We start from the raw sequence: 25,726 nt of genomic DNA, 5'->3' as shown, positions 1-25,726 counted from the left end.
CGAAGCTGAGAGACCAAACAACGGAGAGAGGGAAAACGCGACGCTGAGAAAGGGACCATCCTGCTGGCAAACGAAAGAGCAACGAGGAAACTTTCAATAGAAGCACCAGAACGAGCAGAAAGAGAAACTAGAGTGATACTGACGAGCTAACGCACCAGCTCAGAGCTCCTCCTTCACCCAATCCTTCACCAACCTCCCAAACGACTCGCTCTTCAACAGCTGATCATGATTTCCCTCCTCGCCGTTCTTCCCTAGCCAGTCTCCCTCGTATCTGAGAGTATCCTTGAAGCCTAGTCCCTCGAGTCGAGCCTTGAGCTCGAGGGGCTGACGGGACGAGATGAGCTCGTCTTTTGGAGAGCTGGAGATGAGGACTGAGGGCGGGTTGGTTTGGTAGATGGTGGGGAGAGTGAACGCTGGAGAGAGGGTGATGTTGAGAAGAAGAGAGGGACAGAAACAGCAGCGAAGAAGGAAAGTGAGTTTCGATTTTGCGACGACGCGTCGCGGCTCAAACTCACGAGATTTTTCGTTGGCAGGAGACGCTGAAAGGTAAGGGGGAGGACCGAAAGCTGCTGAGATGAACCAGGTCAGGTAGTCGGGGTATTCTTCGACGAGGCTGTCGATCTGCAGGCGAGGCGGAAGAACAAGACGCAGAAAGGGAAAGAAGGTCAGCGCCGACGGCTGGCGATGAGCAGGAAAAAAGATGGGACGAACGTCGGCGATAGGTTCAGAGAACATGTATCCCTTGATCCTGGAGCGTACCGAGTCAGGTAGAGGTGTGATGGAAGGCGTTTCGAGGAGGAGCTGAGCGATGATATGCTGCAAAGAAGGAAGGAGGGAAAGTTGGTGAGCTCGATGCCTCCTTCCCTCCCTCCTCTTCCTCCTCTGTGAAAGGCCAGAATGTACTCACACCTCCAGCCGAATGCCCCATGATCCAGACGTTGCTTCTCGTCTTCTCGTCCAAAAGTCCTCCAGCTCCTCCTTCGACGAGCCACTCTACAGCTGCTTGAACGTCTAGGACGTGGGAAGGATGCTTGATCGCAAGCTCCTCTTCTCCCCTTTGACGGCTGAGCCGGTAGTTGACGATGGCGAGAGCGTAATCTTGAGGGAAGAGCGAAGGAAGCTGATCCAAAGTCTCGTCGAGGGAGGAAGAACTAATCCAAGCGCCACCTGGAACGAAGACGATCAAACCCTTGGTGGGACTCGAAGTCGGAAGGTAGATGTCGACGTTGTGGCGAGCATGTCGAAGAGTAGAAGGAGGAGGAGGGTACTGGAGTCCTAGGTGGGGAGTAAGAGTCATGGAACAAGGAGAGAAGAAGAGTTGGGGAGGGTGGTGGTTGCGTGTGGAACGAAGAGGGAAGAAGAGAGAGAAAGGGAGGGGGAGGGTGGTTGCGCGTGGAGCAAAGAAAACAGCGCTCAAAGCTCCTCCTTCGTCTATTTTGTTTACGTAAGTTTACGTGAGTTTGAGAGACTCGTGCTTCTAGTGTTGTGGGTCGCAGAAAGAAGATCCGCGCTGGTTTCGAGGGCGGTGGAGGAGGGGAGAGGTTGCGCTCGAGTTGGGCTTTGTTTTCTCTCGGGTTGGGGTAAGAAAAGTGAGAGAAGGTCGTGGTACATCATTATTGAGAAAGAAATAAAAAAGCAGAGTGTAAGATAGAAAAAATGAAGGGAAAGACGTTCAACGTCCAGCGTTCTGGCTCCGAGCCCTCAATTTGGGTCCAAACCGGATGAGAAGGAGAGGTATGGGCATCAGGACGAGACAGACGAGTCCGAGAGCGAGACCTGCGAATCGAGGGTTGAGGGCCGCGTAAAGCTGCTTTCCGCTGTGGAAATCGGAAGAGATTGAAAACGGGATCAGGACGAAGCTCGAAGCGACGAGGAGGGAAGCGACTTGAATTACTCACAAAAGAGGGAAAATGGCCCCAGCTAATGAACGGCAGACAGTGTTGGCAGCGAGAGCAGTCGCAGCAGCAAAGAGGTAGGCGTCGACTGATTGAGGAAACGGAAGGACGAAGGTCAGGTCGAGTTCGACGCGACGAGGGAAGGGAGGTAAAAGTAGAGTTTAACTGACCTATGAAGTTCATCAGAGGAAGAAAGATGAGTACGAGCGATGCTCCGAGAAAGAGTCCTGACATCATGGGAACGGCCCAGTGGATGGACTAGAGCGAGGAAGAGAAGAAGCAGAGAAGAGACGAAGGTCAGCTCGGATCTTCGTTTCCACTCGAAAAAACGCGACCCGAGAGATTGAACTTACGGGGAAGGACGTGAACGCCAGCCAGAAAACAGAAACAACGAGGAATGGTCCACCGACCAGAGCTGCTGAGAGACGCTATTGAGGTGAAAGAAAGAGAGAAGTGACGCGTCAGTAACGACGTCCGAGCTTCTCTCGCAAACCGAAGTGAGCGGTAGGGAAGCGGACTACTCACTAGTTCAGGGGGAGCCATTCCAGGAAGGTAAGCAGCTGATGAGGTGGAAAAGAGAAGCGAGCAGAGGTCAGCGCTTTGGTGAACGAAAGCAAGAAGAGAGAGAGGCGGATCCTCATTGAACGCACCTGTTTCCTTGACATATTTGGGATTGTAGTAGACGACCGAGAGGATCGAAGCAAGTAGACTTCCGAAGAAGAGAGGGAGGAACTGTGGAGAAGAAGAGACGTCAGCACATCGTTTTGAAAGCGAGCCGAGTCGAGACGCCGCTGATTTTCTCACCATGAGACCAGAGGGCCCAGCTGTGAATCCATGTCCACCTTCGCCGAATATGATAGGGTAAGATACAAAGGTGAGGTAGAGGATTCCATAGACGACCGACATGTACAAAGTTATGGCGGCAAGCATTGGTTCTTGGACTGCAAGCGACGCGTTCAGATCTGCGATCAGCGACAGCCTTTTCTCTCTAGAAAAAAAGGACGGCGACTTACCGAGCATAGCAAACGGCCTAACAAAGACGTCGTTCGCTCGAGCTTTGAACCCAGTTTGCTTCCTCTCGACTGTCGAAGAAAGAGAGAGGGGAGTCAGCGAAGGAAACGGACTCAGTCGAAAGACACGGTAGGTGCGGACTCACGAGGGGCGAACCAAGGCTCTCCAGTCTTCTTCCTCAGTCGCTCCGCTTTCCGAACGAGTAGGACGGGAGCGTAGGTCTCTGGAAGTGTGAAGTAGGCGAGAATCAAGCAGAAGGTACCAAAGAGGCACAGGACCCAGAACTGATCGAACGAAGAGAAAGAAGGTCAGAAAGGGCAAACAGAGGGAAGAGAGAGAGGTCGAAGAAACTCACAAGCCAAGTCCACTCAACATTCGAATCGTACATGAAGCCTGAGCAGATGGGACCGAGAGCAGGACCGGAGAGGGGTGCTAGGACCTGGAGAAAGAGGTCGTGAAAAGAGCGAGCGGTCAGCGAAATCGTCAAGGAAGAAGAGCGACGCGTCGAATAGACTGACGAAGATCGCGATGGCCATTCCTCGAGTTTCGGAAGGGAAGATATCTCCAAGAAGACTCCCGGTGATGACGAGAGGAGAGGAAGCCATGATCCCTCCAAGGAGTCGAAAGATGAGGACCGAAGGGATGTTCGACGAAAGCGCCGATCCAACTTGACAGGCTACGTATAGAACGAAGGATATGACGATGAGGTTCCTACGTCCGTATACTTCGGAGAGCGGTCCCCAGAACAAGGGTCCAATCACGTAGCCGGCGACGAAGAGCTGAAAGAAAAGAGACGCGTCGAGGTCAGCTTCAAGGTTCAGGTTCCAGAAACTGGAGGCCAGCCTGCTTGGTACATGGAGAGAGCGCAGAGTCGCAGACAGGAAGAGAGCGAGTGGGAATGCGAGGAAGGGAGACGACGGAGAGGGAGTGGATTGGAGATGCGACTGGGAGAGGGGAAGGGGGAGGAGACGAGCCAAGGCGACGACGACGACGTTCGAACTCACTGAGATAACGAGCACCGACACCTCGGACGACAAGGCGAGCTCTCTAGACATGAGAGGGAGGATTCCAGAAGGAGCGGACGACGAAAAGGACCTGGAGAAGGGAGGACGTTAGGTCGCCGAACGAGCTCGACGCGAGGAGATCTAGAGACTCTGGGTCCTTTCGAGATTTGTTTGAGACTGAAAGAGGACTGACGAGTTAAAGACGAGAAGTCCACTCAAGCCGCAAAGATACCATCGCTTCGAGCTGCTCCAGTTCTGCGAGAGAGGAAGGAAACAATCAGCATCGGAGGTCGAGAAATCAGGCAAGACGCCGAACTAAAAACCCTTCCTTCTCTCTTCTCCTCCTCTTCCCGTAAAAACTCACTAGAGGATTCTCTGGGTCTCCTTCCACGAATCTCACTTCCCAATCGGCCTCTCCCTTTTCACACCTAATCCTGTCCTGCTCTTCCAGCTCGAGCTGCTCTTCCAAAGCCTGCTCGAGACTGTGAGTAGGAGGGAGGGCGCCAGGGGAGGACGAACCGAACGGGCCTGCCACAGGTCTTGAAACGAAGAAGTCGCACGAGTAGGAGAGATATAAAGATAGAGTCAGCTAGGATGATCGAAAGGAAAGTTTTTTGGAAGGAAATGAGGGCTGGGAAGCTCACATCGAAAGGACTCGCTCGACCTTGTTGAGCTTGAGCTCGTCCTCTTCGCGAGATCCCTTCTTCTCGAGGTCGATCTCGTAGGGGTTGGCGAGAGTTGTTTGAGAAGAATTGTTGGAGGAAATCATAGCGATGTCGAAGATGATGGTTGAGAGAAGGAAAGGGAGGACCGCGAGGGAGAACGTCAAACCGAAAGGACTTGCTGACATCCAGATTGCCCGTCAGTCGAAGGAGGGGAGGGGGAAGGAGGGCCACTCTCCTCCCTCGTCTCGTTCAAAAGTCAATGTGACCCTATTCACGCTCCTCGCACTGCTCCTAGGTGAGATGGAGGGATAAGCTGTTGGAGGCATGGTGTTTCAACGTATACCGGTTGTCGACGAGAGAGGAAGAGGGAGGAGGAGAGGGAGGGAAGGAGGGGTTGAGCTTCAACTCGTCGAAGCGCGGGGTTCAAGACGGTGACTTCAGTGCGATGTTATGTTCTACCAGCTTGATCCTGAGCTTTATGCCGAGTCTGTGGTACTCCTCTGGATGTCTAATCTACAGACAGAACTCTACCGAAGAAATTCTGAGGCTGGAGCACAAGCTCGAAGCTCAAGCGACGCGGCTCACTTCCTCGGCGCGCAGATTCGACTTTCCGCCCGTTCTTCGACATCGAGAAGAACAAAAGCATCGTATATGAGTCCTAAAGATTATGAAAAGCAGAAATTAAGGGTATCCGAAACCAAAGATGAGTGTGGCTGATGAGTTCGAGCACGAGACTCCAGCGACGCGTCCGTCTCCTCCTTCTATTTGTTGGCAGCGTTCTTCGAGCGAGCACGAATCTGAGAAGAGGAAGAGAGGACAATTGGTCAGCCCAAGGTCTAGACTCTTGGAATCGGAGTGAGACTCACTTTTGGTCCTAGCTTTAGGAAGACGAAAGGAATCGGCATCAAGACAGCGCAGACCAGTCCGAGAAGAAGTCCAGCGAACCGAGGGTTGAGAGCCGCGTACATCTGCGACGCAAACAGAGGGAAGCCAGCACCAGCTAGACTTCGGACGACGGTGCTAGCAGCCAGAGCAGTTGCAGCTGCGTAGAGATAACTGCGAGAAGAAAAGAAATGGACGATCGTCAGCAACGACTTGGAGAAGAGAGAAAGACATGGGCTTGACTCACGTATCGACGATGTAGTTCATGAGAGGAAGAAAAATGAGAATGAGTGATGCTCCGAGGAGAAGGCCAGACATCATGGGCACGGCCCAGTGAATCGACTGAGCAAAGGAAAAAAGGAGAGAGGTTAGCCGTCGCTTCCTTCGCATGGACGAAGAAATCAAGAGGCACTTACGGGGTAAGAAGTGAAGGCAAGCCACAGAACAGCGATAGGGAGGAGAGGTGCTCCGATCAGAGCAGCTTCGAGACGCTGGAGGTGAAGTCGAAGTCGAGGGAACAGAAAGCGCGTCAGTCGCCGTCGAGCTCGAAAAAAAGAGCGAGATGCGAAGCTCACCAGCTCAGGTGGGGCTTTCCAAGGAGGATAGGAAGCTATTGTGAGCAGAGTCGAAGGAAGTATGAGTCAGTAAGAGTTTCTCGGGGAATCCGACTGGAACGCGAACGGCGACGCGATGGAAAACGAAGAAATGAACAACTCACCGCTGGCCTTGATGTACCGAGGATTGTAGTAAAATGCCGATAGAGCAGCGGCGAAGATACTTCCAACGAACAGTGGGAGGAACTGGCAAAAGAAGAAAAAAAAGTCAGTACCTCGTATGAAAGCGAACCAAATCGAGACGCCGCAGATTATCTCACCATCAGGCCGGAGGGTCCAGCCTTAAAGCCATGTCCTTGTTGGAATATAATTGGATACGCGACGAAATTGAGGTAGAGGATGCCATAGATTATAGACATGTAGGTGGTGATGGCGAGGAGCATGGGCTCTTGCACTTTTAAAGGCGCGTTTGGATCAGCGACGAGTCCCGAGAGCGATTTCGGAAAGAAAAGAACACGTACGCAGCATCTTGAAGGGCTTGATACAGATATCCGACATCCGAGCTTTGAACCCAGTCTTCTTTTTCTCCACTGTCGAACGAAATCGAGGTCAGAGACGCGTCGGGAAAGAAGCGAACGGAGAGATCGAAAGACTCACGAGGAGCGAACCAAGGCTGCCCAGTCTCCTTCCTCAGACGCTTCGCCTTGTGCACGAGAAGGACGGGTGCGTAGGTCTCACTGGAAGGGAGACGAAGAGTCAGTATCGGTTGCTGAAAGGGGGATAAAAGGAAGAAACGAACGGTAAAGTGAAGATCGTCAAGACAAGGCAGAAAGCAGCGAAGATGCACAGAAGCCAGTAGAGCCAGTACCATCGCACACCAGCTGTAAGTCAAACGCAAGTTGATCAGCATTTTGAGAGGGATGAGCCGAAAGGCCAGACCTGCAATTACTGACCTTGACCCTGAACGAAGTGCGACGCGATGAAAGCGAAAAAAAAGAGTCAGGGCTCGTTCCTCTCGGAAGTCGCTGTCAGAAAAAGACACTAACCATGTATCCTCCGACTATGGGCCCAATAGCGGGTCCAGCAAAAGGAGCTACGACCTGTCGTCGAATCCGAGGGAGATGGAGGAGGTCAGAAGAGTTTAAACGCGTCGTCGACGTGAGGCTCGAAGTTCGAACTCACGAAGATCGAAATGGCCATTCCTCTGATCTCTGCAGGGAAGATGTCTCCAAGAAGACCACCAGTTACTACCAAAGGGCAAGAAGCACTGACTGCGATACGAAGAAGGCAGGAGGGTCAGTCAAGTCCGGACGCGTCGAGGAGGAGAAAGAAAGACTCTCACTTCCTCCGAGAAGCCGAAAGATCAAGACGGCTGCGGTGTTGGGGGCGAGAGCAGATCCGACTTGGAAGCATACGTATAGGCTGAAGGCGATGATAAGCAGCAGTCGTCTACCGTAGACCTCGCTGTAAGAGAAGACAAGAGGGAAAGAGATCAGCTTTCCGTTTTGACGCGTCTTTCTCGAGGTCAAAGGGAGAAAAGGACGAACCTGAGAGGTCCCCAAGCGAGCGGTCCCAGACAGTAGCCTGCAACAAACAAGGAGATGACGAGAATTGAGACTGGGAACGAAGAAGAAAGGAGAAAAGTCAGCATCAAAGCGAAACGAGAATCGAACGACGACGAGAGCTCCGGAACTCTTGCTCACCTTCCCTCGACATCCCAAACACCTCAGCCATCTCTGGAAGCACACCGGAAGGAGCGGACGACGAGAAGGTTCTGTGGGAAGCAAAGGGAAAATATCAGAGTTGATCTCGAGCTGACAAGGACGCGTTACGTTTCGCTCTCTCTCCCCACCTCCCAAACGATGGGGAAGAAGAAGCTGTAAAAAAAAACGTACGAGTTGAGGACTAGCAGTCCTCCCACTCCAGTCAGGTACCATCTATACCGCATCGACCAGTTCTGGCAGCAGGCAAACGAGGTAAGCGGTCGGTTAACGAAAAAGAGGCAAGGAGAATGCCGGAGACGTGCCGAACAGCTCTCACTCCCTCCCTTTCCTCCCTCTGTTCCTGTTTCCCTGCTCCTTCACCAAGACCCCCAGGACGAAAGAGTGAACTCACCAGAGGGTTGGCCATCTCCCCAGGCTCAAACCTGACTTCCCAGTCCGGCTCTCCCTTCTCCTCCCTCACTCGATCAGCCTCGTCGAGGTCGAGCTGTTCTTCGAGAGCTTCTCTTTGAGAGTGAGGAGCTGGAAGACCTGTATCGTCGCCGTCTCCTGGGGAAGAGATACCTCCGAAGGGTCCTACGCTTCCTCTGAAATGTCACAAGCGAGAGGAGAGGAAGCGAAAGGAAAGAGCAGAGAGTCAGGGCGGCGTCGGAGGGGACCAAGGGAGAGAAGGATGAGAGCGAGCTCACGGCGAGACGACTCGATGAAGTTTGTGGTGAGGAGGCGGAGGAGAAGCTTTTTCGACATCGTGGAGGGTCCCTTCGGAGAGGGTTGAGGTGGTGGGGGAAGTCATGGCTTTCTCGAAGGTGGTGGTTGAGAGGAAGAAGGGGGGAAACGAGGAATTGGCGTTTTTGTTCAAGAAGAGGAAGAGGGTACGAGAGAGCTCTGTGTCACGCCCGATTTTGTTGAGAATCGCAGGCTTGAAAGGCGGCCATGCAGCGAAGGGGGAAGCGGGGATCTCCTGCTTACTCAGAAGACGCTGAAGGATTGAAGCAGAGCAAGGGCGGAGGGAAGGAAAGAAAAGAAAACAAGAGGCGGACGGTCGAGCTATTTCCGTCGACCGAACGAGCTCTTCCTCTTCCTCATCTCTACTGCTATAGAGCTGCCTTGATCTCAGGTACTCTCCTCCCTACAAAAAGCCTCGGTGATCCATCTTCTGCCTCTCGCTGGGTCTGGTTACTCTCTCTTGCTCTCTTCTTTCCGGTCCTCCTCGTAACCTCCCCGACGCGTCCTCGCCCTCGCTCTCGTCCCATCTCCTCCCTTCTTTCCCTTTTCCACCAATCCTGTTGCATTAGCGCTTACCCCATTTCGGCCGACGAAGACGTCACTCACTCGTCTCGCGAATGATGTTGGGTCGTTCAGGAAGAAGCACGAAGTCGACCGTTTGGTTTGCGAGCAGAGGTAAAAAAAAGTCGACGTAGTTCGACCGTCGAGGAGCATCTATGCGCGCAGTTCTCATGACAGTTTTGGTGAAGCCTGAGAGATGAGATACGAGTCGGAGGAATCGTTTGGAAGAGACCGAGCGAGGAAGAAGACGACGCGTCGGAACCACGAAGTTGAATCGACGCCGAACTTCTGTTCGCGCTTTCAAGCCCTATTTCACAAGAGATACAGCTCCAAGGTATTTCTCAACCTCCTAGGCTTCAATCGGTGCAGGCTTTCAAGGCTCAGTCTGATCTCGAACGGCCATCTCCTCGCTCGTCGCCGTGCGCGTTCATCGTTCTTTCCCTCCTCTTCATGGTTCGTTCCAAAGCTTCTTCCGCGCTCCGAGCCCTCTCTGAATTGTATCGATAGCCATTTTGCATGTTCCGACGAACTCAAGGCTCGAAAAAAATAGCCTCAACTCCAGGAAAGAGCTCGTTTTTCGTTCATTCCGGATCCGGAACGAATCCTTGAACGACCTCTCTTTCCCCACCTTCCGACTACTTTCACGACAGCCTCCGATCTGATCCCTCTCCAAAACTTACCTTTCACCTCCATTCACCCGGCTCCTAGCATGCTGAGGTTCAACGTAGAGAGAAAACGAGCTCGTCGCGATCAGACTCTCGACGCGTCTGGGATCCTCTTCACCTCATGTTATCTTTTGCGAAATTTCGCGAGACAACGTGCAGGTCTGACTCGCAAAAATGAAGTAGTAGATGGTGCGGATCAACTCTGTCTTACTCATCCTTTCGAACTTCAAAAAAAAAAAGGGCAGAGGGAGCGAAAGCAAGGTTCGGCTCATAGATAAGCCCCCTCGCCCGCTCTCTCTCTCAACCTCCTCCCAATCCGTCGAAGCTCTGCCTCCCCTCGATCTGAACCCTCCCTCCCTTCCTGATCCGGTCTACCGAAAATGGTCGAGCTTCGCTGCTACTGCTCGTCGTCAACGATTTCGATTTCCACCGCCGTTTGCCTGCTTAATCTGTTTCCTGACTTTGGTTTGACCTTCGACAGTGAACACCTTTCTGTCTCAATCAACCCTTTAACGTCTCCCTCCTTCCTCCTCCTCCTCCGACCCCCTTCGCCCTCCTCATCGCCCCCTTGGTGTTTGAACCCTCGGCTGGATTCAGTTTCGCGTTTCCCTTTGGCCCCCCAACCTTCGACCTTCCATCGCTCGTCCTCCCTTCCAGCTCGTCCTCCTTCTTTCTCGAGCTTGGCTGAAGCAGCAAAAAAAAAGGGAATCCGTCGGTCTCTCTCCCTCTCTAATCTACACTACGCTCGTTTTTAATTTCGGGGGGTAACAAGGCAAATTTGTGAGTTCGCCGTCGCTTTCTTTTCGCTTTAGTTGAGATTTAGGGGGGTCGAGGGGAGGGAAGGAGGGAGGCAGAGAGAGGGGAGTCTGTCTCGTTCAGAGGAGCGGAAGGAAGGAGAAGTGAGTGAGGTGGTGGTGTTCGTTGTCTCGTCCTCGGTTATCTTCTCGGAGGCAAAAGGACTCTCTTCCTCTCCTATCTCTTGATCTTCTCGAGACCATAGGAGCAGCAGGCCATACGATGGGTTGGAGCAAAGGAGGAAGGAGGAAGGGAAGGAAGGAAGGACGAGTTGACGTCCTCCCCAATCCGGCGTCTCTCTTCGCTCTCTCTTCCCTCCTCCTCCCTCTCTCCTCATTAAAAGGGACGACATCATCGCATTAAACTGTCACTTCCTGCCCCTGTATATATACCCGATCCCTCGTTCTCTCATATCGTATAGGTCACTGAGGACGACTCGTCGATCGATCGTCTCTTCCCATCTCTCTCTCTCTCTCTCTCTCTCCTCTGTTCTCCTTCCCTCGCCCTTTCTAGAACACTCAAAAGGCTGACGATCGTTTTCTCTTCTTCTTCCTTCTTCTCTCCTCCTCGCCTTCCCTCCAGTTTTCCATTTAGACTCTCGCTTCTCTTTCGCTTCGATCAGCCATGTACCCTCAAGATCCTCACGCTCCTTCTCATCCTCACGCTCCTCCTCAACCTCCACTTCCTCACCTCCAGCAACAACAACCATCCTCCTCAGCAGCCTACGCTTCCCTCTCTTCCTCCTCCTCGAATCAACCCTACGCTCCTCCTCCTCCTCCAACCCAATCTCCTTCGATAGGCTACCCAAACGAACCCTACCCGACGACGTACCAGCAGCAGCATCACGCTCCGTACCAACAGCAGCACTATCAACATCCTCCACCTCAACAACAACATCAACAACAACAACAACACCACCTCCAACCTCATCAGCAGCACCTCACAGGAGCCTACCCTCATCACTCCCGCTACCTCAAGATCCACTCCTTCTCTCCCTCCTCCTCCCCTCCTCCTCCTTACCACCCTCCCACAGACCTCTACGTCAACTGCACCCTCTTCCCAACCCTCAAAAACAACTCCAACCTCGACCCTTCGCATCCTCCAGCGAAAACCATCCGTCTCTGCTTCGGCTCCCTCCCGCTCGCAACCAAAGTCGCTCGAGCGCCAGGATCCGCTCCAGCCGACGCGGGAGGTCAGGATCTGTTGCTGAGCTGTAGGGTGCCGACGTGGGAGAATGTACAGGCTGGCTTGCCGGGTGGGAAGCCGGGCATGGGTGGAGGGAGGGTCGGCGTGCACGTCGAGATTCTGGGAGCGAGTGCTGGCGGAGGGGAGGAGAGGGTGCTCGAGAGGGTTTGGTTTGGAGAGTTTGAGTTTTTGGGAGTGAACGGGACCGGTGGGAGTGGGGAGGAGGAGGAGATGAGTGGCGGGATGGAGGTGGTGGGTGGGTGGGGAGGTCAGGGGAGAGGTGAGCTTTCTTTTTTCACGCGTCGTCGAGGCGCCGTTCGTTCCTTTCGTTCTTCTGACGCGTCTTTCTTTCTCCTTTGATTCGTTCGTTTGGTCTCGTTCTTGGAACAGCTGCTACGCATCAACCGACGATGTCTCAGAAACGAGCTGGATCTCCTCTGCTCGCTCACTCGCCGAGGAGGAGACAGTCGCCAGGACTCGGTGGTCGACACGAGATGGATCCGTACGAGTACCAGCAGGAGTTCAACGTCGTCGGGGATCCGTCGCAGAACTCGCCGTACCTGCAGGTGGATATGCAGAGACCTCCGATGGGGAGTGGAAGCTGTGAGTTTTTTTGCTTCCCTCCAGAGTTCGAGCTTCGAGTTTCGAACGAGCTCTCGTGTTTCGTTTTTCGTTCGACGCAAGCTGACCTTCCTTCCCTTCCTACTCTGCTTCGTCTTACTTCCTTCCCGATTCGTTAGACTCCTACCACTCGGAACCTCCCCGAACCTACTCTCCTTCGCCTCTCGTCTCCCATCACGGTCCTCCTCCTCCCAACTCCTCCCAGTCCTACGTCTCCCCTCAACCAGGTCACTCCTCTCCTCACTTCTGGGCTCCACCTCCTCCACCACCACCTCCTCATCCTTCCTCCTCCTCTCGTCCAACAGGAGGCGTCCCACCTCCCATCGTCCCTCCCTCCCCGAATCAACCCTTAACCATCAACCCCCAGAACCTCTCTCCTACCACTCCTCCCAACGCCCACTCAGCTCATCCAGGCTCGGAATCGACGCCGCTGATGGTGAGGACGTTCCAGCTTCCGAGAACGCCCAAAGCTCAGAGAGCGACGCCGACGAGTGCCGGAGGAGCGACGGTGAAGGTGGAGAGTCCTGGGATGGTGACGAGGGCGGTGGATGGAAGGGATACGCATGGAGTTCAGGCTGGGTCGGGAGGGAAGGGTGGGACCACGAAGGCGAGTTTGCTGCTGCAGGGGGATCTGGGACAGATGGCGATTGGGTGGTGAGTCTTTGTTCTCGTTCTCGTTTTCGTTTCTCGTCGACGTCGAGTTCGAAAAGCTCAAGCTGACTCTCTTTCATCTCGCTTTGTCGTTCTTTCTTCTTCTTCTCCAGGAACCAAGAGGAGTGGGCGAGTCGTCGACGATTGATTCAGTTCTGGAGAAGACACGAGAAGGGAACGATCCACGCTGCGTTCAGACCTATCGCTCAGTCCGACTACATCGAGAACTCGATCGTTATCAGTTGTATCTACAGAGAGGATACCAACGAGTGTTACGTGAGTGTCCATCCCTTCTCTTCCGTTCTCGATCCGTTTCGACGCGTCTCGTCTTTCCTCATGAGCTGACCTCGCCCGTTCCTCTTCTCTTTTGATCAGGTCACCTCCGTCGACACCATCTACCTTCTCGAAGCTCTTATCGGAGTTCGGTTCTCGGTCGAGGAGAAGAACAGGATCAGGAGGAACCTCGAAGGTCTCAAGCCCGATACGGTCTCGAAGAACAAGGCTTCGACGGAGGAGTTCTTCAAGCTCGTGATGGGTCTTCCGAAGCCGAAACCGAGGAACATCGAGAAGGACGTCAAGGTGTTCAAGTGGGCCAACTTTGGAGATGCGTTGGTGAAGATCATCAGCAAATACGTGAGTTCGATCTCGACTCGACGCGTCTCCTCGTTCTTCGATCATCGACTCCACTTGCGTGAGGCTGACTCCTGTTTCTCCCTTTTTTTTCTCCTCTTGATTTCAGTCCGTCGCCTATGAAGAACCTCGAGGTGCAGCTTCTCCTCCTCGAATCCCCGGTCCTCTCCAACCCGTCCCCTCCTCCTCCACCAACCACCAACCTCCTCATCCCTCTCCCATCTACCAGCAGTTCCCAGCCCCTCCGCCTCTCCCTCATCAGCATGAACCTCACTTCCAGGAAAGTCCCTACGCCTACGGAGTTTCTCCACTCCCAGAGGAAGCCGGTCGTCCACGAGAGTTCGCTCACGCTCAACCTCTTCACGCTCGGTACAACTCCCAGTCGTCGTCCGACAACCCTTCCAACGTCTCGATGGAGTTCAACCCGTCCGCTTCGTCGAGCGGCTCGTCGCTACACGCTGGACCTTACGTCGGTACCCGAAGCGGAACTTCAGCACCAACCGTCAGTCAACCGCTCTCGTCGCCGTTCGCAGGAGCGGATCGACCTCTTCTTCCTCATCACGCTTCGTCGACGGGATCAGCCTCCTCCACGTACCACTCGAACCCACCTCCACCTCCACCTTCAAACCAACTCCTTCCAGCCTTCCACCAGCCTCCTCCTCCTCCTTCGAACGAGCAGAACGGCGTCGGATACGACTACGCCGATTACTTCAACCCCATCTCAGAATCCAACACACCCTCTTCCTCCGCCGCCGTCGTCGTCCCACCTTATCCTTCCTCCACTTCAACCACCACCTCAGCGACCTTCGGATCCTCAGCCGTCCCGACTCCTTCCACGTCGGGAGAGTTCCCTCAATCGAACTCGAACGGAGGCTTTCGCGGTCCTTCCACAGGCTCGTCGTTCCCAGTACTAGAGGCGTTCGATCTCGATCCGAAGCAGGCTGCGTTGGCTGGACTGCCGTCGAGCGTGGCGGGGTTGGCTCTTGGGGAACGAGCGGGAGCGGGAGCGGGGACGACGGGAGGAGTGGTCAGGATGGATGACGTGCTGAAGGCTTCGCCGGTGGAAGAGGAGGAGGAGGAGGAGGAGGAGGAGGGAGAGGAAGAAGAAGGGAGTGAGGAGGGGGAGGGGAAGGGGGATCCGAAAGCTCCTGGGCTGGACCTTTGAGCTCACTCGCTCGCCTTTCTCGTTTCGTCTACGTACTGGACGGGCTCTCTGCTTGTCTCTCTACTTTTAGTTTACTCTGCTTCATCTTAGAATTGCTCGTTCGGCTTCGCTGCCTCTCTCTTCTTTCGTTCGTTCGCTCCTCTTCCCGTTTGCTGCAAAAAGTCTCGGTTCGCTTTCTCGTCTTTATCGTCCCTTCACTCCGTATCTATGTAGAACAGTCTCTCCTGTTTTCTATCGTTCAGTCAGCTCCTACGAAAAATCTATCATCTCCGTTGATCTTGTCCTTCCCTTGGGTGAAGAGCGAGTCGAACGAACGCGACGCATCGACGACATCCGACGACGATGATGAAGAGCTGCCTCGAGAGCATCTCCTTTCTCCACTCGACGTCAAGAACGGTAACGTACAAAGAGAGTCCTTTGGTCAAGATGGCAGGAAGAACTGACGAGAGCCGAAGAAGTCCAGAGCAAAGCGACGCGTCGTTGGTCGTGCGACCTCATGTCCCTCTCGTCCATTCCTTTGGTTGGCCTCCATCTTCTCGGCAGGGCTCGCAGTGGGAACGAGGCACACACAGGTATACCTGACGCGCCGAAACGGTGTCAGAAAATCGAGAGAAGACGCTCATTCGTCGGACGAGTAAAGCGAGAAACAGCTCGACTGGGGAGTGAGGGGAAGCCGACAGATCGCCTTCAAATTTGACTTCAACATCTCTCTTGGCGGTCAGATCTGAGAGAAACCATCAGATGCCCGTCTTGCCCTGCTCCAAGGCGGGCTGGGAGGGATAAGATCAGCGAGAGAAGAGCAAGAGACGACGCGTCGAATCGAACCAACATGATCGTCTCTTCGTCTTGACTTCGCCTCGTTTTCTTCTGTAGCCGTACATGAATCGGCTTCGCTAAGAATAACCGACGTGCCCCTCTGCCCCTTAGCTCGTTCACTTTCGCATGGATCGATCTATTCGTAATCAGACACAGAAACCAATCAGACTGGGACGAGGCAGAAACGCCCTCTTCCTTCTGTCTCGATCTTTTCCGTCTTCTTCCTCCCAACGGCCACCTCTTCTCCCTCTCACACACAACCCCGTGAGTGCTTCTTCTCCCCTCTACATCTCCATCGACTCTTTCGCCTCGCCTCTATACATCGCTGACTCGTCTTCGATCCTCCTTTGCTCGTCGCTCTTGATCGCTTCCCGTTCCTCGTTCCTCCCCTCCCTCCCTCCTCCGAAAGGCCTCACCTTCCCTTTCCTCTTCGACCCAGGAAGTCTAGGTTTCGCAGATATGACTCAAGATCTCTTCTCCGTTCCCATCTTCTTCATCATCTGTAAGTTTTTCTCGTCTCTAATCCTCTCAGGGCTTGAGCAAGACGATTGACCTCTCTCCGTTTACTCCCTTTCCTCCTCCCTCCCTCGTTCTTTTCTTCCCCCTCCTTCCTCCGCCGCCGCATCCCTTCTTCCCCTCTGTCTTCACTCACCTCTTCTTCCCCTCCACCAGTCCGAGAAACCATCGTTCGTGGAATCTTCATCCCTATAGATCTGCTTCCAGGCTGTCTTCTTCAAAGAGCATGAATCGAATCTGGAACCTTTTTCTGACCTTCCCTCTTCCCATTCGCTCCCTCCTTTTTCTTCCTTCTTCAAAATTCAACAGGAGGCCTCGATCGTTATCTCTGTCCTGCTCTCGTTCGTCGAGCAGCTCGTCTATGGATCTGCCTTCGAGGGGACTCAAGAGGAGAACGACAAGCGAGTCAAGAACCTGATCAGGAGAATGAGGATTCAGGTGGGTTCAGATTTAGACCGAGAGGGGGAAGGGGAGATGGAAACTTGGTCTGATCTCTGCTTCTCATGCCTTTGTTCTGGTTTTCATTCTCGGTCTTCGTTCTTACGTTAGGTCAGTACTGGACTTCGATTCGAGGAGGATTCTAGTAGTGTGCCGACGTTTGACTCTCTGCTCTCCCTTTCAGATCTGGGCTGGAGCCGCTGCCGGTGGATTCATCGCGCTCGCCATCGGAGCTGCGTTCGTTGCTGTCTTCTACACCAAGCTGTCCAACCTCTGGCAGAACACGGAGGCTATCTGGGAGGGAGTCTTCTCGATTGTCGCCTCCCTCATCATGTGAGAGCTCAGACGCGTCGCTCTTCTCTCTCTCCCTCTCTCCTCGTACTGATCTCCCTCATCGTCCTCCCCCTCCGGCTTCTCTTCGCCTTTTCTCACTCAGTCTCATCATGGGTGTTGCCTTCCTTCGAATGGATCGATCTCGAGCCAAGTGGAGAATCAAGCTCCAGGCTGCCTTCCACCAAACCGACGTCAACGCGTCCGCCTCGCCCTTCGCCTTCCTTCACAGGAAGAAGACTCCTGCCGCCGAGGAACACTCCGTTGGACTCGAGCACCATGACCGAAACGAGGGTCGAGGTGGGAAGTGGGCTCTCTTCCTCCTGTGAGTTTTTCGAGCACGCCGTCGCCTCCTTTCCTTTCTGATTCTCTCTGTGTCGATCTTCGCTTTTTTTCTGACTCTTCCTTCTCCCCATCTTCCACCTTGTCTTCTTCTATCCACAGTCCCTTCATCACGGTGCTCAGAGAAGGACTTGAGGCTGTCATCTTCGTCGCTGGAGTGAGTCGAGTCGACGTCGACTTTTCTTTCGGTTTCAACCTCTTCCCACTTCGCCCTCTCCTTCGCCACGACGCTGACTTTTCCCCTCCTTTGTGTTCTCTCTCCAGGTCTCCATCTCTCAGCCCGCTAAGGCTACTCCAATCGCTGTCATCGTCGGTCTGATCGCTGGATTCCTCGTTGGATGGTTGATCTACCGAGGAGGATCCGCCTTCGCTCTTCACACCTTCCTCATCATCTCCACCTGCATTCTCTTCCTTGTCGGAGCCGGTCTGTTCTCCAAGGGAATCGGATATCTCGAGATCTACCCCTTCGTGAGTCTTCGACGCGTCCTTCCTCGTGTGTTACTCTTGCGCCGCTTTCGAATCGTCACTGATCTCGTGCGCTCCTTCCTCTTTTTTTTGCCCCTTGATAGCTTAACGGAGCTGGAGGTGATGTGGCTGAGACTGGAGAGGGACCTGGGTCTTACGATGTCGGGTGAGTCTTTCTCTCGCGAGTCGCCAACGAGAAGCGCGGCGAAACCAAGACTGACTTGTCTCCTTCCCTCTTCTTCCTCTTCCTTTTCTCAGATCTGGAAACGTTGTCTGGGTGAGGCCATACTCTTGCTCCTACAACTCATATCCTCAAACGCTCTATTAACCCTCCTGCTTCTCCTCTTTCTCTTCCCGCGCTCGTCTCTCCTCTCTTCCTCCCCTCCCTCCCTCCCCCTTCCCTCTCTCCTCCCTCTCCCTCAGCACGTCAATTACGGAAATCCCGACATCCGAACAAACGGGGGCTGGATGATCTTCAATGCTGTCCGTTTCGTTCTTCCGCTTATCCTCTTCGTCGAACCCTGACTAACCCTCCCCCCACCTTCCTCCCTGCCCTCGTTCTTCGGTCCTCGCTCGTTCACAGATTTTGGGATGGCACTCTACCGCCACCTATGGATCCATCCTCTCCTACGTCTTCTACTGGCTCGTTATCGCCGTCACCCTCGTCTACCTCAAGTTCAAGGAAGGACGACAAGCCGTCTTTGGACGAAAGTCGCAGGCCGGACTGGATCGAGAGGCTCGAAAGAACGCCGTTGGAGGAACCACCACCGACTCTCACCCTGCCGTTCTTGATCGAAAGGACTCTGGATCCGACAGCGACGAGGTCCACGAGAAGGAGGCGGCGTCGTCCACCGCCGCTACTCCTTCGCAGGTTGCGCAGAGGGAGGAGGGTCAGTTTATTTCGGAGGAGAGGAGGGTTTAGCTTTACTGTTCTAGGTCGAAGGGTCCCGGAGGTGAAGATGGGGAGGGAGGAGTTCTGAACGAGGGAGACGACGCGTCCGGTTTTGTTTTTTCTCTCTTCTTTCTGTTTAGTTTTGATCTGGTTTCTTTTGTTCATGCTTCTTTCCTTTAGGTTACTTGGCTTAGTCTCGCTTCGCTCGAAGAGGTCCTGCCTATCATGACTAGTTTGGTCGCTTTCTACGGTCTTGACGGGAAGGGCAGCGACGAGAAGGAAGAGGGCAAGCTGGACGAGACGCGCCTTCTCGGCCGTTCCTGGCGACTTTCTCCTTGTGAATGGTCAACCTGAACGCTTCCATTCCTCAGCTTTTGAAGTCTCCTCCCCCTTCGCTGAAGCCCTGAAGAGAGAGAGGGAAATCGAAACAAAGACGAGAAAAAGAAGGAGAAAGGAGGAGGGAGGCTGATCGGGAAATTGTTTGTTTGGCTAGAGATCTCGTCGAGCTTCTCTTACTGATCCTGGCTCCAAATTTTCAGACTGGATGTAATGGCTGAGCTCGTCCTCTTCCCTTGACATCGTTCCTGCTACAGCGAAAACGAGAGCACTGAAAATTTGGTTCCGAGGGAATTTAGAGGGGAGGCAGGACTCGACTCGTCGAAATTGCTCTCTCTCTGGCCTCCTCCCTCCCAACAGCGTCGAGACTCCCTCTTCTTCTCCCTCTCTGGCCGTGTGGCTCCCTCATGCAAGCGAGCGTTAGTGTTCCTCCAACTCCCCAAGGGTCAACGGGCTCTAGTAGTGAGTTCAAAGCGTTCGACGTGGGAGGCTGGAGGTCGAAAGGCGTGAGTCCGAGTCGACGGTCTGGCCTGACCTTGCGCCTCCCGTCCCTCAGGCTCTTCTCGACCCACTCAGACCTATGTAACGATCCTGAAGGACGTTTTAGAGGACCAGGAGCTCTCACTATCTCAGGTAAGTCTCTGAAGAGACCACTCGAGCTCTGGCAGTGCGAACGACGAGCTGACGTTGATCGCCTTCCCTCTTTCTTTCCTTCCCTCTCGCCTCGCTCTTCGCGTCGGAAGATCTACGAAAAGATCTCATCAAAGTACCCGTACTTCGAGGGTTCCGAGGCTGGATGGAAGGTGAGACCTCCCTCTTGCTTCACTTTCTACGAAGCCTGAAGATTTTTGGATGGAAAGGATCATCGATCGAGTAGCTCTCGCCTTCCCTCCCTTCAGGGTCCTCCTTCCTCCTCCTTTCTCCTCCTCCTCCTTGACTTCCTCTCTGACTGAACCGCCCCTTCTTCTCCTCGACTCCCTCCCTCCAGAACACCGTTCGACACACGCTCTCCCTCAACCCTACCTTCCAAAACGTGTGTAGAAATCTTCGCTCCAAACCGCTCCACAAACGAATTCAACTCACCGACCTCTCGTTTCGTCTTCCTCCTCCTCCTCCAGGTTCCTCGTCCTTATCCTGCGACTGGGAAGGGTGGTCTTTGGAAAATCGATCCACAAGTCAGTATTCGGTTCATTATTGCGAAGGGAAGGGGGACGCGAGCGAGAGGTCGGTCAAGGCTGACCTTGTTTCGGCTTCGCTCCTTCCCTTCGTACCCACTCCTCCAGGCTCCCGAAACCTACACCAGGAAGCGAGACAAGAACAAGAACAAGAACAAGAAGACCGGTCCTCTCACCACCACCTCTCCCCAGCCTGGTGCTGAAAGAGGAGCCAAGCGAACTCGATCCTCGACGAACGACCCGGGAGGAGGAGCCTGGATCGCTCCGAACGACGAGCAAGCGGTTGTAGCTGGACCTGGGGAGGACGAGGATGCTGAAGGAACCGACGACGAGGAGGAGGAACGCGACGAGGACGAGGGAGCGGCGGAGGGAGCTGCTGCTCTAGCGGAGCTGATGGAAGCTGGCAAGGGAGGAGGAGGAAGAGGCGAGGTCAGCCCTGCTCTTCGACTTCCAAATCTCTCCTCTGGTGTCGAGCGTCCTTCGGGAAGAGGAGAGGGAGAAGGAGCAGGAAGAACGAGTCAACCGTCGTACAGATCGGCCGGAGGATCGTCGTCGAACTCGAGCTGGTCCACCTCCCAGCAGCCTACACCGTCCTCCTCAGGAGAGCCTCGACGCCGACATCAACCCTCCAACGACTACCCTGCTTCCTTCCTCGACGGTTCTCCCCACTCCTCGTACCAGCGACGAGATTCCAACTATGGTTCTTCCTCTTCCCATCACCACGCGTCTTCGTCGAACTCGTACTTCCCACCCTCTAATAGTTCCTCGACGTCCTACACTCACTATCCGTCCAATCAAGTCGGAGCTCCCTACTCCTCCTCCTCCGGTCACCTAGCCGAGGGACCTCCTCGACTCTCTTACTCGAACCCTACGCTCCCTTCGAACGCGTCGACAGGCTACCAACTCCCTCCTCTCAACCCTCAAGCTCAACAGCCCTACCCCCTCCAGCTTCCTCCTCCCCCTGCCGTTCCTCCGTTCTCGGCCATGCACATCGCAGAACCAGCTCCTCGACACTTCCACGTCCAAGGAGGATGGGATCGATCGCCTGACGTCGGCCATTCGAGCCTGCTCGGACCGAGGAGGGAGAGTGCGGAGAGAGGAGGAGGACCAGGGGAGGAGAGAGGAAGGTTCGAATCCGATGAGCGGCGAGGACAGAGGGTCCAAGAGGAGGAGGAGGAGGAGGGTCTCGATGGCCAGCGAGATGGTGGAAGAGGTGGGGGAGGGAAGGGATGGGATGGTGGAGGATGACCGGGTCGTGCTGGTTGAGGAGGAGGAGGAGGAGAACGAGAAGAAAAGAGGGAGAGATGTGGTGTGGGTGGGTAGAGTTGGCCTGTCTTGTCGTTCCCAACACGTTCGATGTGTCTGTTCGTTATCTTCGAGTAGTATCCTCGTCTACGTTCTCGTTATGCTATCCTTTTTTATCGAACGAAGGAAGAGGAAGGGGAGAGGAAGGAAGACGTTGGGAGACAAGGAAGCAATCTCGATTTTTGTTTGGTCCTGTTTGGTCCGTTTTGGCGCAGTTTTTGACGGAGGGAGAGAAGGAAAGGGAAGATTTTCTGAAGGGGAAAGAAGAGGAATGAGATAGCGGGAGAGTCATAGTAGAAACCTAGATCCTCAGTATGAGAGGAAAGTCTGTGGAAAAGAAAGACGTGGGAGGAGGAGGTCATCGAGAGGGCAGGATCGCGCGAGCTCATTGAAGCTTGATTGAAGGCAAAAGAGAAGCAGGGCGCTTCGAAGGTTGTGTGACGAGAGTAGGGTAGTTAAATACACTCTAGCTGACTCCGTGCTCGAAAATGAATCCTTCCTGTCGGGAGAGCGCCCCCAAGAAAAACAAAAAAAAGGGAGCGAACGCACGAGAGAACGACGGTGAAAGCTTCGGACCATGGCCTGAGGAGGCTGGAAGGGATGGGGATGACGCCAAGGAGGAGAAAGCATAGGACCTCTGAAGGGAAAGGAAAAGCTATGGGATCCCCCAAAACGAGAGCGAAGAAGAGAGATGGACGCGTCGAGGGAGGGAGAGCGAGAGGCGGAGGGCAGGGAAGATCGTCGAAAGCTCTGATTGCGAAAAGGCCGTCGGGAAGATGTGAACGCAGATTAATTATAGGGATATATAAGGGTCTAAGATGGTCTAAGATCGCTGGGAGGGAAGCTCGTTCAAAACACAAATCTCGTCTGCGTCTCCTCCTCCTCCTCCTCCTCCCATCGCCTTCTTCTTGAGCGAAGGATCCTCGGGTCCGTCGCCCACCTTGAGCGTCCTGAAGGTTCCGAGCGTCTTTTGATCGATTTCCTCGTCCTCCTCCTGCTCGGCCGAAGGTGAGGCGAGATCGAGCTGCAGCGTTGGATCTCTGAAGAAGAAGAGAACGAGGATCGACGCTCCCACGAGGATCCCGGCCGTGAAGAGGAAAGCAGCCATCCAACCTCGACGAGATGCAGTTCCCGCTGGAGCGTCGGCCGAGGGGAAAGAAACTAGAAGGGAAGAACGAACAAGACGAGGTCAGCGAGAGGATCAATCCTCCGGGAAAAAAGCGACGCGTACCTTGAAGAGTCGTCGCTAGAGCGAGGAAGGCAGCTTGTCCGAGTTCTGTAGGAAACGGAAGAACGTTAGCGCTCGAGTTTGACCAAGTTCGACGAAAGAAAGGGGACGAACGCGAAGCGGTATTCAAAACTCCTCCCGTCACCCTGAAAAAGAAGAAGAGGACTCGTTCGTCAGTGGGCTGATCGACTGAGGATCATGAGGCGGGATGAGAGAAGAGATGAGCTTACCCAGCGTGTTTGGGAGGTACCGACGAGAGCATCGCAACCTGAGACGAGACGAACATCATCGACACGCCTGAAAGAGAAGAAACGCGCCGGTCAGTCTTGCTGGTCAAAAAGGGAAGTCCTTCTCTTCAACTCGAGCTCACCTGCTGTTCCGAACATGAAACCAGGAAGCAGGTGCGAGTAGTAGGTCGATGAATCAAAGGCGAAAGCGAGGAGAACCGCTGATGCTGAACCGAGGAAAGCTCCGCCGGCCAGTCGATATCGGAGAGAGAAGTACTTGAAAGGGACGTGGCCAATGAAGAGAGTGACGATACCACCGACCACTCCGAGAGGAAGGCTGAGAAAAACGGCAACGAAAAGAAGCGGAAAGGAGGGAAAGTCAGTCTCTTTTTGTTTGATTTGGACGCGTCGTTCCAAACCCGTCCTCATTTCCCCCCCCCGCGCCAAAGGAGATGAAAACTAACAATCGAAGAGCGACGCCAATAGGATTGTATCCCCAGGAGTCTTGCATGAGGTTGGAGTAGAAAACCTTGAAAAGAAAGGAAGGATCGAAAAGAATCAGCGACGCGCTCGGTTGGATTCGAAGCTAGTCCCTTCGACGATCATCCTCTGAGGACCTGAAGACGATCTTACGCACCTGAATGATGGTCCAGTAAAATCCTGGCGTTGTCATAATGATGGCGAGGAGCAAAACCTGTCAAGAGAGAAGCAAGAACAGAGGAGGGTCGGTCAGTTTTCCGACAACGACGCAAACTCAAGTTCAAATCGAAGCCACAAACTCACGTTTCGAATTTTGAAGATGCTGGGAGACACCAGAGCGTCTATAGGATCGATTTTGCCTTGCCAGTAGAGGAAGGTGGGGAAGAGAGCGACACCCAAAACGAGAGGGACGAGGGTCTCAACTTTTGCCCTGAGAGAGTAGAAGAGGAAGGAAAAGGGAGAGTAGAGTCAGCAGATGAATCAAGAAGGGTCGAAAGAACGCAATGGGGACACCGTCGTCGACGATACAGAGGACGGGGAAAAAGCAGGCCCGAAAAGGAGGAAGTGAGAGAGAAGGACTGACCAGCCGACAGTGTTCGAGTTTGTGAGGCCGAAGACGAAGAGAACGATGGAAGCGGTCTGTAAAAAGGTACCGAGGTAGTCCATCTTAGGGAGGCGAGGTTGGTCGTCGGTGTGCGTGGTTGGCTTCAGACTTTTTGGTGAGGGGATGAGGAAGATGGAGAGGGCGGCGAGCGGAAGTGAGATGAGGGCAATGATCCAGTAAATCCAATGCCAACTCTCGAGAAGGATGACTCCTCCGAGGATGAGACCTGAGAGGTTGGCGATTCCTCCACTGGCGGCGAAGCTGGGGAAAGAAGGGACGAGGTCAGCGACGCGACGGCTCGCAGCGAGACGGACGAGCCAGGAACTCACATGGAGATGGCGAAGGATTGTTCCTTAGGATCAGGGAAGAGGTGAACGATGAGTGCCAGAGCTGAAGGAATGGAGAGAGAAGCTCTGATCGGACGGGGAAGAAAGGTTCAATTAGTTCTCGGTTCTTCACGCGTCGAGTCGCGGAAGGAAGAGGAAGACTCACCCAATTCCTGTCAGGGCTCGAAGAACCAAAAGGCATTCCTTGTTTGGAGAGAAGGGCAAGGCGAGGGAGAGGATACCGAGCCAGCTGAAACCCACGACGAAGACGAGCTTGGAAGGAAAGCGAAGCGGGGAAACAACAGGTCGGCGAAACTCTTTCTCTCTCTCTCTCCTGGGAGGGTATTCTTGCTTACCTTGGGAGAGTAGATGTCGGAAATTCGACCAGCCTGTATAGAAGGTGAGCATGAAGTCGAATGTGAGCTACGCGTCTTCGAGAGGAGCTAGTTTGTCGACCAACTTTCGAGGGAAGGGAGGAGAGGTCGTTGGGGACTCACCGTCAGAAGGAAGGCAGCTAGGCATAGAGCGTAGGAGTTTGGAATCCATGTAAGCTCAGCCAGCGTCATGTCGAGATCTTCACCCATTCTGCGAGTGAAATAGGATCCAGGAAAGGAAGCGGACGAGGAAAAAAGAGTCAGAGAAAGCAAGAGAGTGAAAGAGGTGAGCTCGCGCGCCTTCCTTCTCTTCCCCTTCTTCGTTTTCCTTCCAAAGACAGTTGAAAACTCACTGTGCGAGGGCCACGAAAGCCGCGGACCCACACCAAACATCGAGAAAGTTCGCAGTCGTGAAAAGGGAGAGCAGGATCCAACGCCGAGTGGACGAAGGAAGGACGGGAATGATGGGATCGTCCTCGAAACGCAGATCCTCAGCGTGGATGGTAGCGGACCTGTTGAGTGAAAAGGTGAACGTGAGCCCTCGATCTCTGGCTTGCTCTAACAAGCCTCGCTTGCTTTGAGAAGCCAAAAAAGCTCACCTTGAGGGAGACAACGCCAGAGGGACCGAGAGGGCGAGGGAGTTTGAGCCGGACGCCATTCTGCTTCCTGCTTTGAGACGGGGCTTTCTTGAGCCTTTTTTTGGGGGAAGGCGAAAGGAGGAGGAGCGGAGGAAGGCCCACGAGTAAAGAAAGGGGGGGAGAAAGAAAGAGAGAAGAGTTGTGGGTGGTGGCAAAGAGGGCAAAAGGGAGAGCTCACCTGGAAACCTGCTTTTCCCCGACCTCCACCCCGTCGGACCTTTGTCGTTCTCATCCGATCCAGGATTTCTCCCTTCAGCTTTTCAGAAACAGATGCTCTAAGATTTCCTGTCCGTCTACGTAAGAGCATCGAACGAGTTGTGAGATTGACGTTCAAATTCTCGCAAACGAGCATAATCTCGGACGCGTCGCGGGCCAGTCGCCTCGCACTCTTCGCCCTGATTTCTACACCGCGTTCCTGAGCTCACCTCTGCTGAAGAACGTAAGAACGGGATCCAATGTCTAGCACTTTCTATGATCTGAAGCCATCGAAGGAGAAAATCTGC

At 54.1% G+C, this 25,726-nt stretch overlaps 9 protein-coding genes across 9 annotated transcripts; 4 read left to right on the top strand and 5 right to left on the bottom strand.

Moving 5' to 3' along the window:
* Positions 1-159: 159 nt before the first annotated feature.
* Positions 160-1,297, bottom strand: BDY24DRAFT_412516 (Alpha/Beta hydrolase protein; the record flags this gene model as incomplete). The annotated part of the gene is made up of 4 exons (XM_076643070.1): positions 160-413; positions 516-621; positions 712-816; positions 908-1,297. The coding sequence occupies 4 exons, from the start codon at positions 1,295-1,297 to the stop codon at positions 160-162; spliced, it is 855 nt and encodes a 284-aa protein (XP_076499484.1).
* Positions 1,298-1,581: 284 nt separating this feature from the next.
* BDY24DRAFT_379261 (MFS transporter) lies at positions 1,582-4,692 on the bottom strand. The gene is made up of 15 exons (XM_076639029.1): positions 4,555-4,692; positions 4,275-4,449; positions 4,104-4,165; positions 3,911-4,001; positions 3,425-3,685; positions 3,262-3,345; positions 3,052-3,190; positions 2,909-2,977; positions 2,700-2,836; positions 2,546-2,627; positions 2,421-2,455; positions 2,249-2,323; positions 2,066-2,153; positions 1,899-1,983; positions 1,582-1,817 (listed from the first exon to the last, which is right to left on the bottom strand). The coding sequence occupies exons 1-15, from the start codon at positions 4,677-4,679 to the stop codon at positions 1,673-1,675; spliced, it is 1,653 nt and encodes a 550-aa protein (XP_076499483.1). The 5' UTR covers positions 4,680-4,692; the 3' UTR covers positions 1,582-1,672.
* Positions 4,693-5,202: 510 nt separating this feature from the next.
* On the bottom strand, positions 5,203-8,539 carry BDY24DRAFT_379256 (MFS transporter). The gene is made up of 18 exons (XM_076639028.1): positions 8,127-8,539; positions 7,907-7,968; positions 7,715-7,785; positions 7,559-7,628; positions 7,354-7,475; positions 7,194-7,282; positions 7,058-7,111; positions 6,965-6,971; positions 6,811-6,892; positions 6,669-6,748; positions 6,533-6,601; positions 6,332-6,465; positions 6,176-6,257; positions 6,033-6,067; positions 5,874-5,948; positions 5,705-5,799; positions 5,442-5,631; positions 5,203-5,372 (listed from the first exon to the last, which is right to left on the bottom strand). The coding sequence occupies exons 1-18, from the start codon at positions 8,139-8,141 to the stop codon at positions 5,337-5,339; spliced, it is 1,368 nt and encodes a 455-aa protein (XP_076499482.1). The 5' UTR covers positions 8,142-8,539; the 3' UTR covers positions 5,203-5,336.
* Positions 8,540-10,969: 2,430 nt separating this feature from the next.
* On the top strand, positions 10,970-13,298 carry BDY24DRAFT_230074 (uncharacterized protein). Its single transcript, XM_076636629.1, has 3 exons — positions 10,970-11,944; positions 12,055-12,267; positions 12,405-13,298. The coding sequence occupies exons 1-3, from the start codon at positions 11,104-11,106 to the stop codon at positions 12,941-12,943; spliced, it is 1,593 nt and encodes a 530-aa protein (XP_076499481.1). The 5' UTR covers positions 10,970-11,103; the 3' UTR covers positions 12,944-13,298.
* BDY24DRAFT_324842 (uncharacterized protein) lies at positions 13,060-13,572 on the top strand (the record flags this gene model as incomplete). The annotated part of the gene is made up of 2 exons (XM_076637054.1): positions 13,060-13,212; positions 13,312-13,572. Coding segments are annotated over 2 exons (414 nt in total), but the record flags the coding sequence as incomplete, so codon positions are not given.
* Positions 13,573-15,694: 2,122 nt separating this feature from the next.
* BDY24DRAFT_379240 (putative iron transporter) lies at positions 15,695-18,772 on the top strand. Its single transcript, XM_076639027.1, has 12 exons — positions 15,695-15,811; positions 15,957-16,049; positions 16,220-16,233; positions 16,373-16,501; positions 16,686-16,834; positions 16,938-17,156; positions 17,276-17,330; positions 17,438-17,641; positions 17,743-17,804; positions 17,897-17,915; positions 18,062-18,121; positions 18,222-18,772. Exons 2-12 carry the CDS (start codon positions 16,007-16,009, stop codon positions 18,558-18,560), a joined length of 1,293 nt encoding a protein of 430 aa, XP_076499479.1. The 5' UTR covers positions 15,695-15,811; positions 15,957-16,006; the 3' UTR covers positions 18,561-18,772.
* A 395-nt stretch (positions 18,773-19,167) lies between these two features.
* On the top strand, positions 19,168-21,385 carry BDY24DRAFT_379233 (forkhead box transcription factor). Its single transcript, XM_076639026.1, has 6 exons — positions 19,168-19,328; positions 19,423-19,499; positions 19,610-19,669; positions 19,855-19,899; positions 19,985-20,041; positions 20,150-21,385. The coding sequence occupies exons 1-6, from the start codon at positions 19,274-19,276 to the stop codon at positions 21,287-21,289; spliced, it is 1,434 nt and encodes a 477-aa protein (XP_076499478.1). The 5' UTR covers positions 19,168-19,273; the 3' UTR covers positions 21,290-21,385.
* A 771-nt stretch (positions 21,386-22,156) lies between these two features.
* BDY24DRAFT_379226 (uncharacterized protein) lies at positions 22,157-22,721 on the bottom strand. Its single transcript, XM_076639025.1, has 3 exons — positions 22,689-22,721; positions 22,578-22,622; positions 22,157-22,507 (listed from the first exon to the last, which is right to left on the bottom strand). The coding sequence occupies exon 3, from the start codon at positions 22,452-22,454 to the stop codon at positions 22,170-22,172; it is 285 nt and encodes a 94-aa protein (XP_076499477.1). The 5' UTR covers positions 22,455-22,507; positions 22,578-22,622; positions 22,689-22,721; the 3' UTR covers positions 22,157-22,169.
* An 85-nt stretch (positions 22,722-22,806) lies between these two features.
* BDY24DRAFT_379225 (major facilitator superfamily domain-containing protein) lies at positions 22,807-25,373 on the bottom strand. Its single transcript, XM_076639024.1, has 11 exons — positions 25,185-25,373; positions 24,939-25,097; positions 24,709-24,796; positions 24,568-24,600; positions 24,378-24,484; positions 24,215-24,298; positions 23,865-24,146; positions 23,585-23,711; positions 23,439-23,495; positions 23,266-23,330; positions 22,807-23,138 (listed from the first exon to the last, which is right to left on the bottom strand). Exons 1-11 carry the CDS (start codon positions 25,241-25,243, stop codon positions 22,895-22,897), a joined length of 1,305 nt encoding a protein of 434 aa, XP_076499476.1. The 5' UTR covers positions 25,244-25,373; the 3' UTR covers positions 22,807-22,894.
* Between the last annotated feature and the right edge of the window lie 353 nt (positions 25,374-25,726).

Source organism: Mrakia frigida, assembly GCF_051309035.1.
Source record: "Mrakia frigida strain ATCC 22029 unplaced genomic scaffold BDY24scaffold_5, whole genome shotgun sequence".
NCBI classification, from domain to species: Eukaryota; Fungi; Basidiomycota; class Tremellomycetes; order Cystofilobasidiales; family Mrakiaceae; genus Mrakia; species Mrakia frigida.
Note: the sequence above shows the minus strand (reverse complement) of the source record. Positions and strands in the feature narration are given on the sequence as shown.

What these genes read in the sequence shown, in the direction of transcription:
- BDY24DRAFT_379256 (XM_076639028.1), bottom strand. An exon ending in GTTTGGGATGTCGAGGGAAG is followed by an intron (nt 7,629 to 7,714) that starts GTGAGCAAGAGT and finishes CTTCGTTCCCAG; the next exon opens with TCTCAATTCTCGTCATCTCC. An exon ending in CAAGCCCTTCAAGATGCTGC is followed by an intron (nt 6,466 to 6,532) that starts GTACGTGTTCTT and finishes CGCCTTTAAAAG; the next exon opens with TGCAAGAGCCCATGCTCCTC.
- BDY24DRAFT_379225 (XM_076639024.1), bottom strand. Translation starts at nt 25,243, where the DNA reads ATGGCGTCCGGCTCAAACTCCCTCGCCCTCTCGGTCCCTCTGGCGTTG. An exon ending in CAATCCTTCGCCATCTCCAT is followed by an intron (nt 24,147 to 24,214) that starts GTGAGTTCCTGG and finishes TTCTTTCCCCAG; the next exon opens with CTTCGCCGCCAGTGGAGGAA. An exon ending in TTTACTGGACCATCATTCAG is followed by an intron (nt 23,331 to 23,438) that starts GTGCGTAAGATC and finishes TTTCTTTTCAAG; the next exon opens with GTTTTCTACTCCAACCTCAT.
- BDY24DRAFT_379240 (XM_076639027.1), top strand. Translation starts at nt 16,007, where the DNA reads ATGACTCAAGATCTCTTCTCCGTTCCCATCTTCTTCATCATCT. An exon ending in ATTGTCGCCTCCCTCATCAT is followed by an intron (nt 16,835 to 16,937) that starts GTGAGAGCTCAG and finishes TTTCTCACTCAG; the next exon opens with TCTCATCATGGGTGTTGCCT. An exon ending in GCTGGATGATCTTCAATGCT is followed by an intron (nt 18,122 to 18,221) that starts GTCCGTTTCGTT and finishes GCTCGTTCACAG; the next exon opens with ATTTTGGGATGGCACTCTAC.
- BDY24DRAFT_379233 (XM_076639026.1), top strand. Translation starts at nt 19,274, where the DNA reads ATGCAAGCGAGCGTTAGTGTTCCTCCAACTCCCCAAGGGTCAACGGGC. An exon ending in AGGGTCAACGGGCTCTAGTA is followed by an intron (nt 19,329 to 19,422) that starts GTGAGTTCAAAG and finishes CCCGTCCCTCAG; the next exon opens with GCTCTTCTCGACCCACTCAG. An exon ending in GTTCCGAGGCTGGATGGAAG is followed by an intron (nt 19,670 to 19,854) that starts GTGAGACCTCCC and finishes CCCTCCCTCCAG; the next exon opens with AACACCGTTCGACACACGCT.
- BDY24DRAFT_230074 (XM_076636629.1), top strand. Translation starts at nt 11,104, where the DNA reads ATGTACCCTCAAGATCCTCACGCTCCTTCTCATCCTCACGCTCCTCCT. An exon ending in GTGGGGAGGTCAGGGGAGAG is followed by an intron (nt 11,945 to 12,054) that starts GTGAGCTTTCTT and finishes TTCTTGGAACAG; the next exon opens with CTGCTACGCATCAACCGACG. An exon ending in TCCGATGGGGAGTGGAAGCT is followed by an intron (nt 12,268 to 12,404) that starts GTGAGTTTTTTT and finishes CCGATTCGTTAG; the next exon opens with ACTCCTACCACTCGGAACCT.
- BDY24DRAFT_379261 (XM_076639029.1), bottom strand. Translation starts at nt 4,679, where the DNA reads ATGATTTCCTCCAACAATTCTTCTCAAACAACTCTCGCCAACCCCTAC. An exon ending in GAGACCCAGAGAATCCTCTA is followed by an intron (nt 4,166 to 4,274) that starts GTGAGTTTTTAC and finishes CCTCTCTCGCAG; the next exon opens with AACTGGAGCAGCTCGAAGCG. An exon ending in GAATGGCTCCCCCTGAACTA is followed by an intron (nt 2,324 to 2,420) that starts GTGAGTAGTCCG and finishes TCACCTCAATAG; the next exon opens with CGTCTCTCAGCAGCTCTGGT.
- BDY24DRAFT_379226 (XM_076639025.1), bottom strand. Translation starts at nt 22,454, where the DNA reads ATGGCTGCTTTCCTCTTCACGGCCGGGATCCTCGTGGGAGCGTCGATC.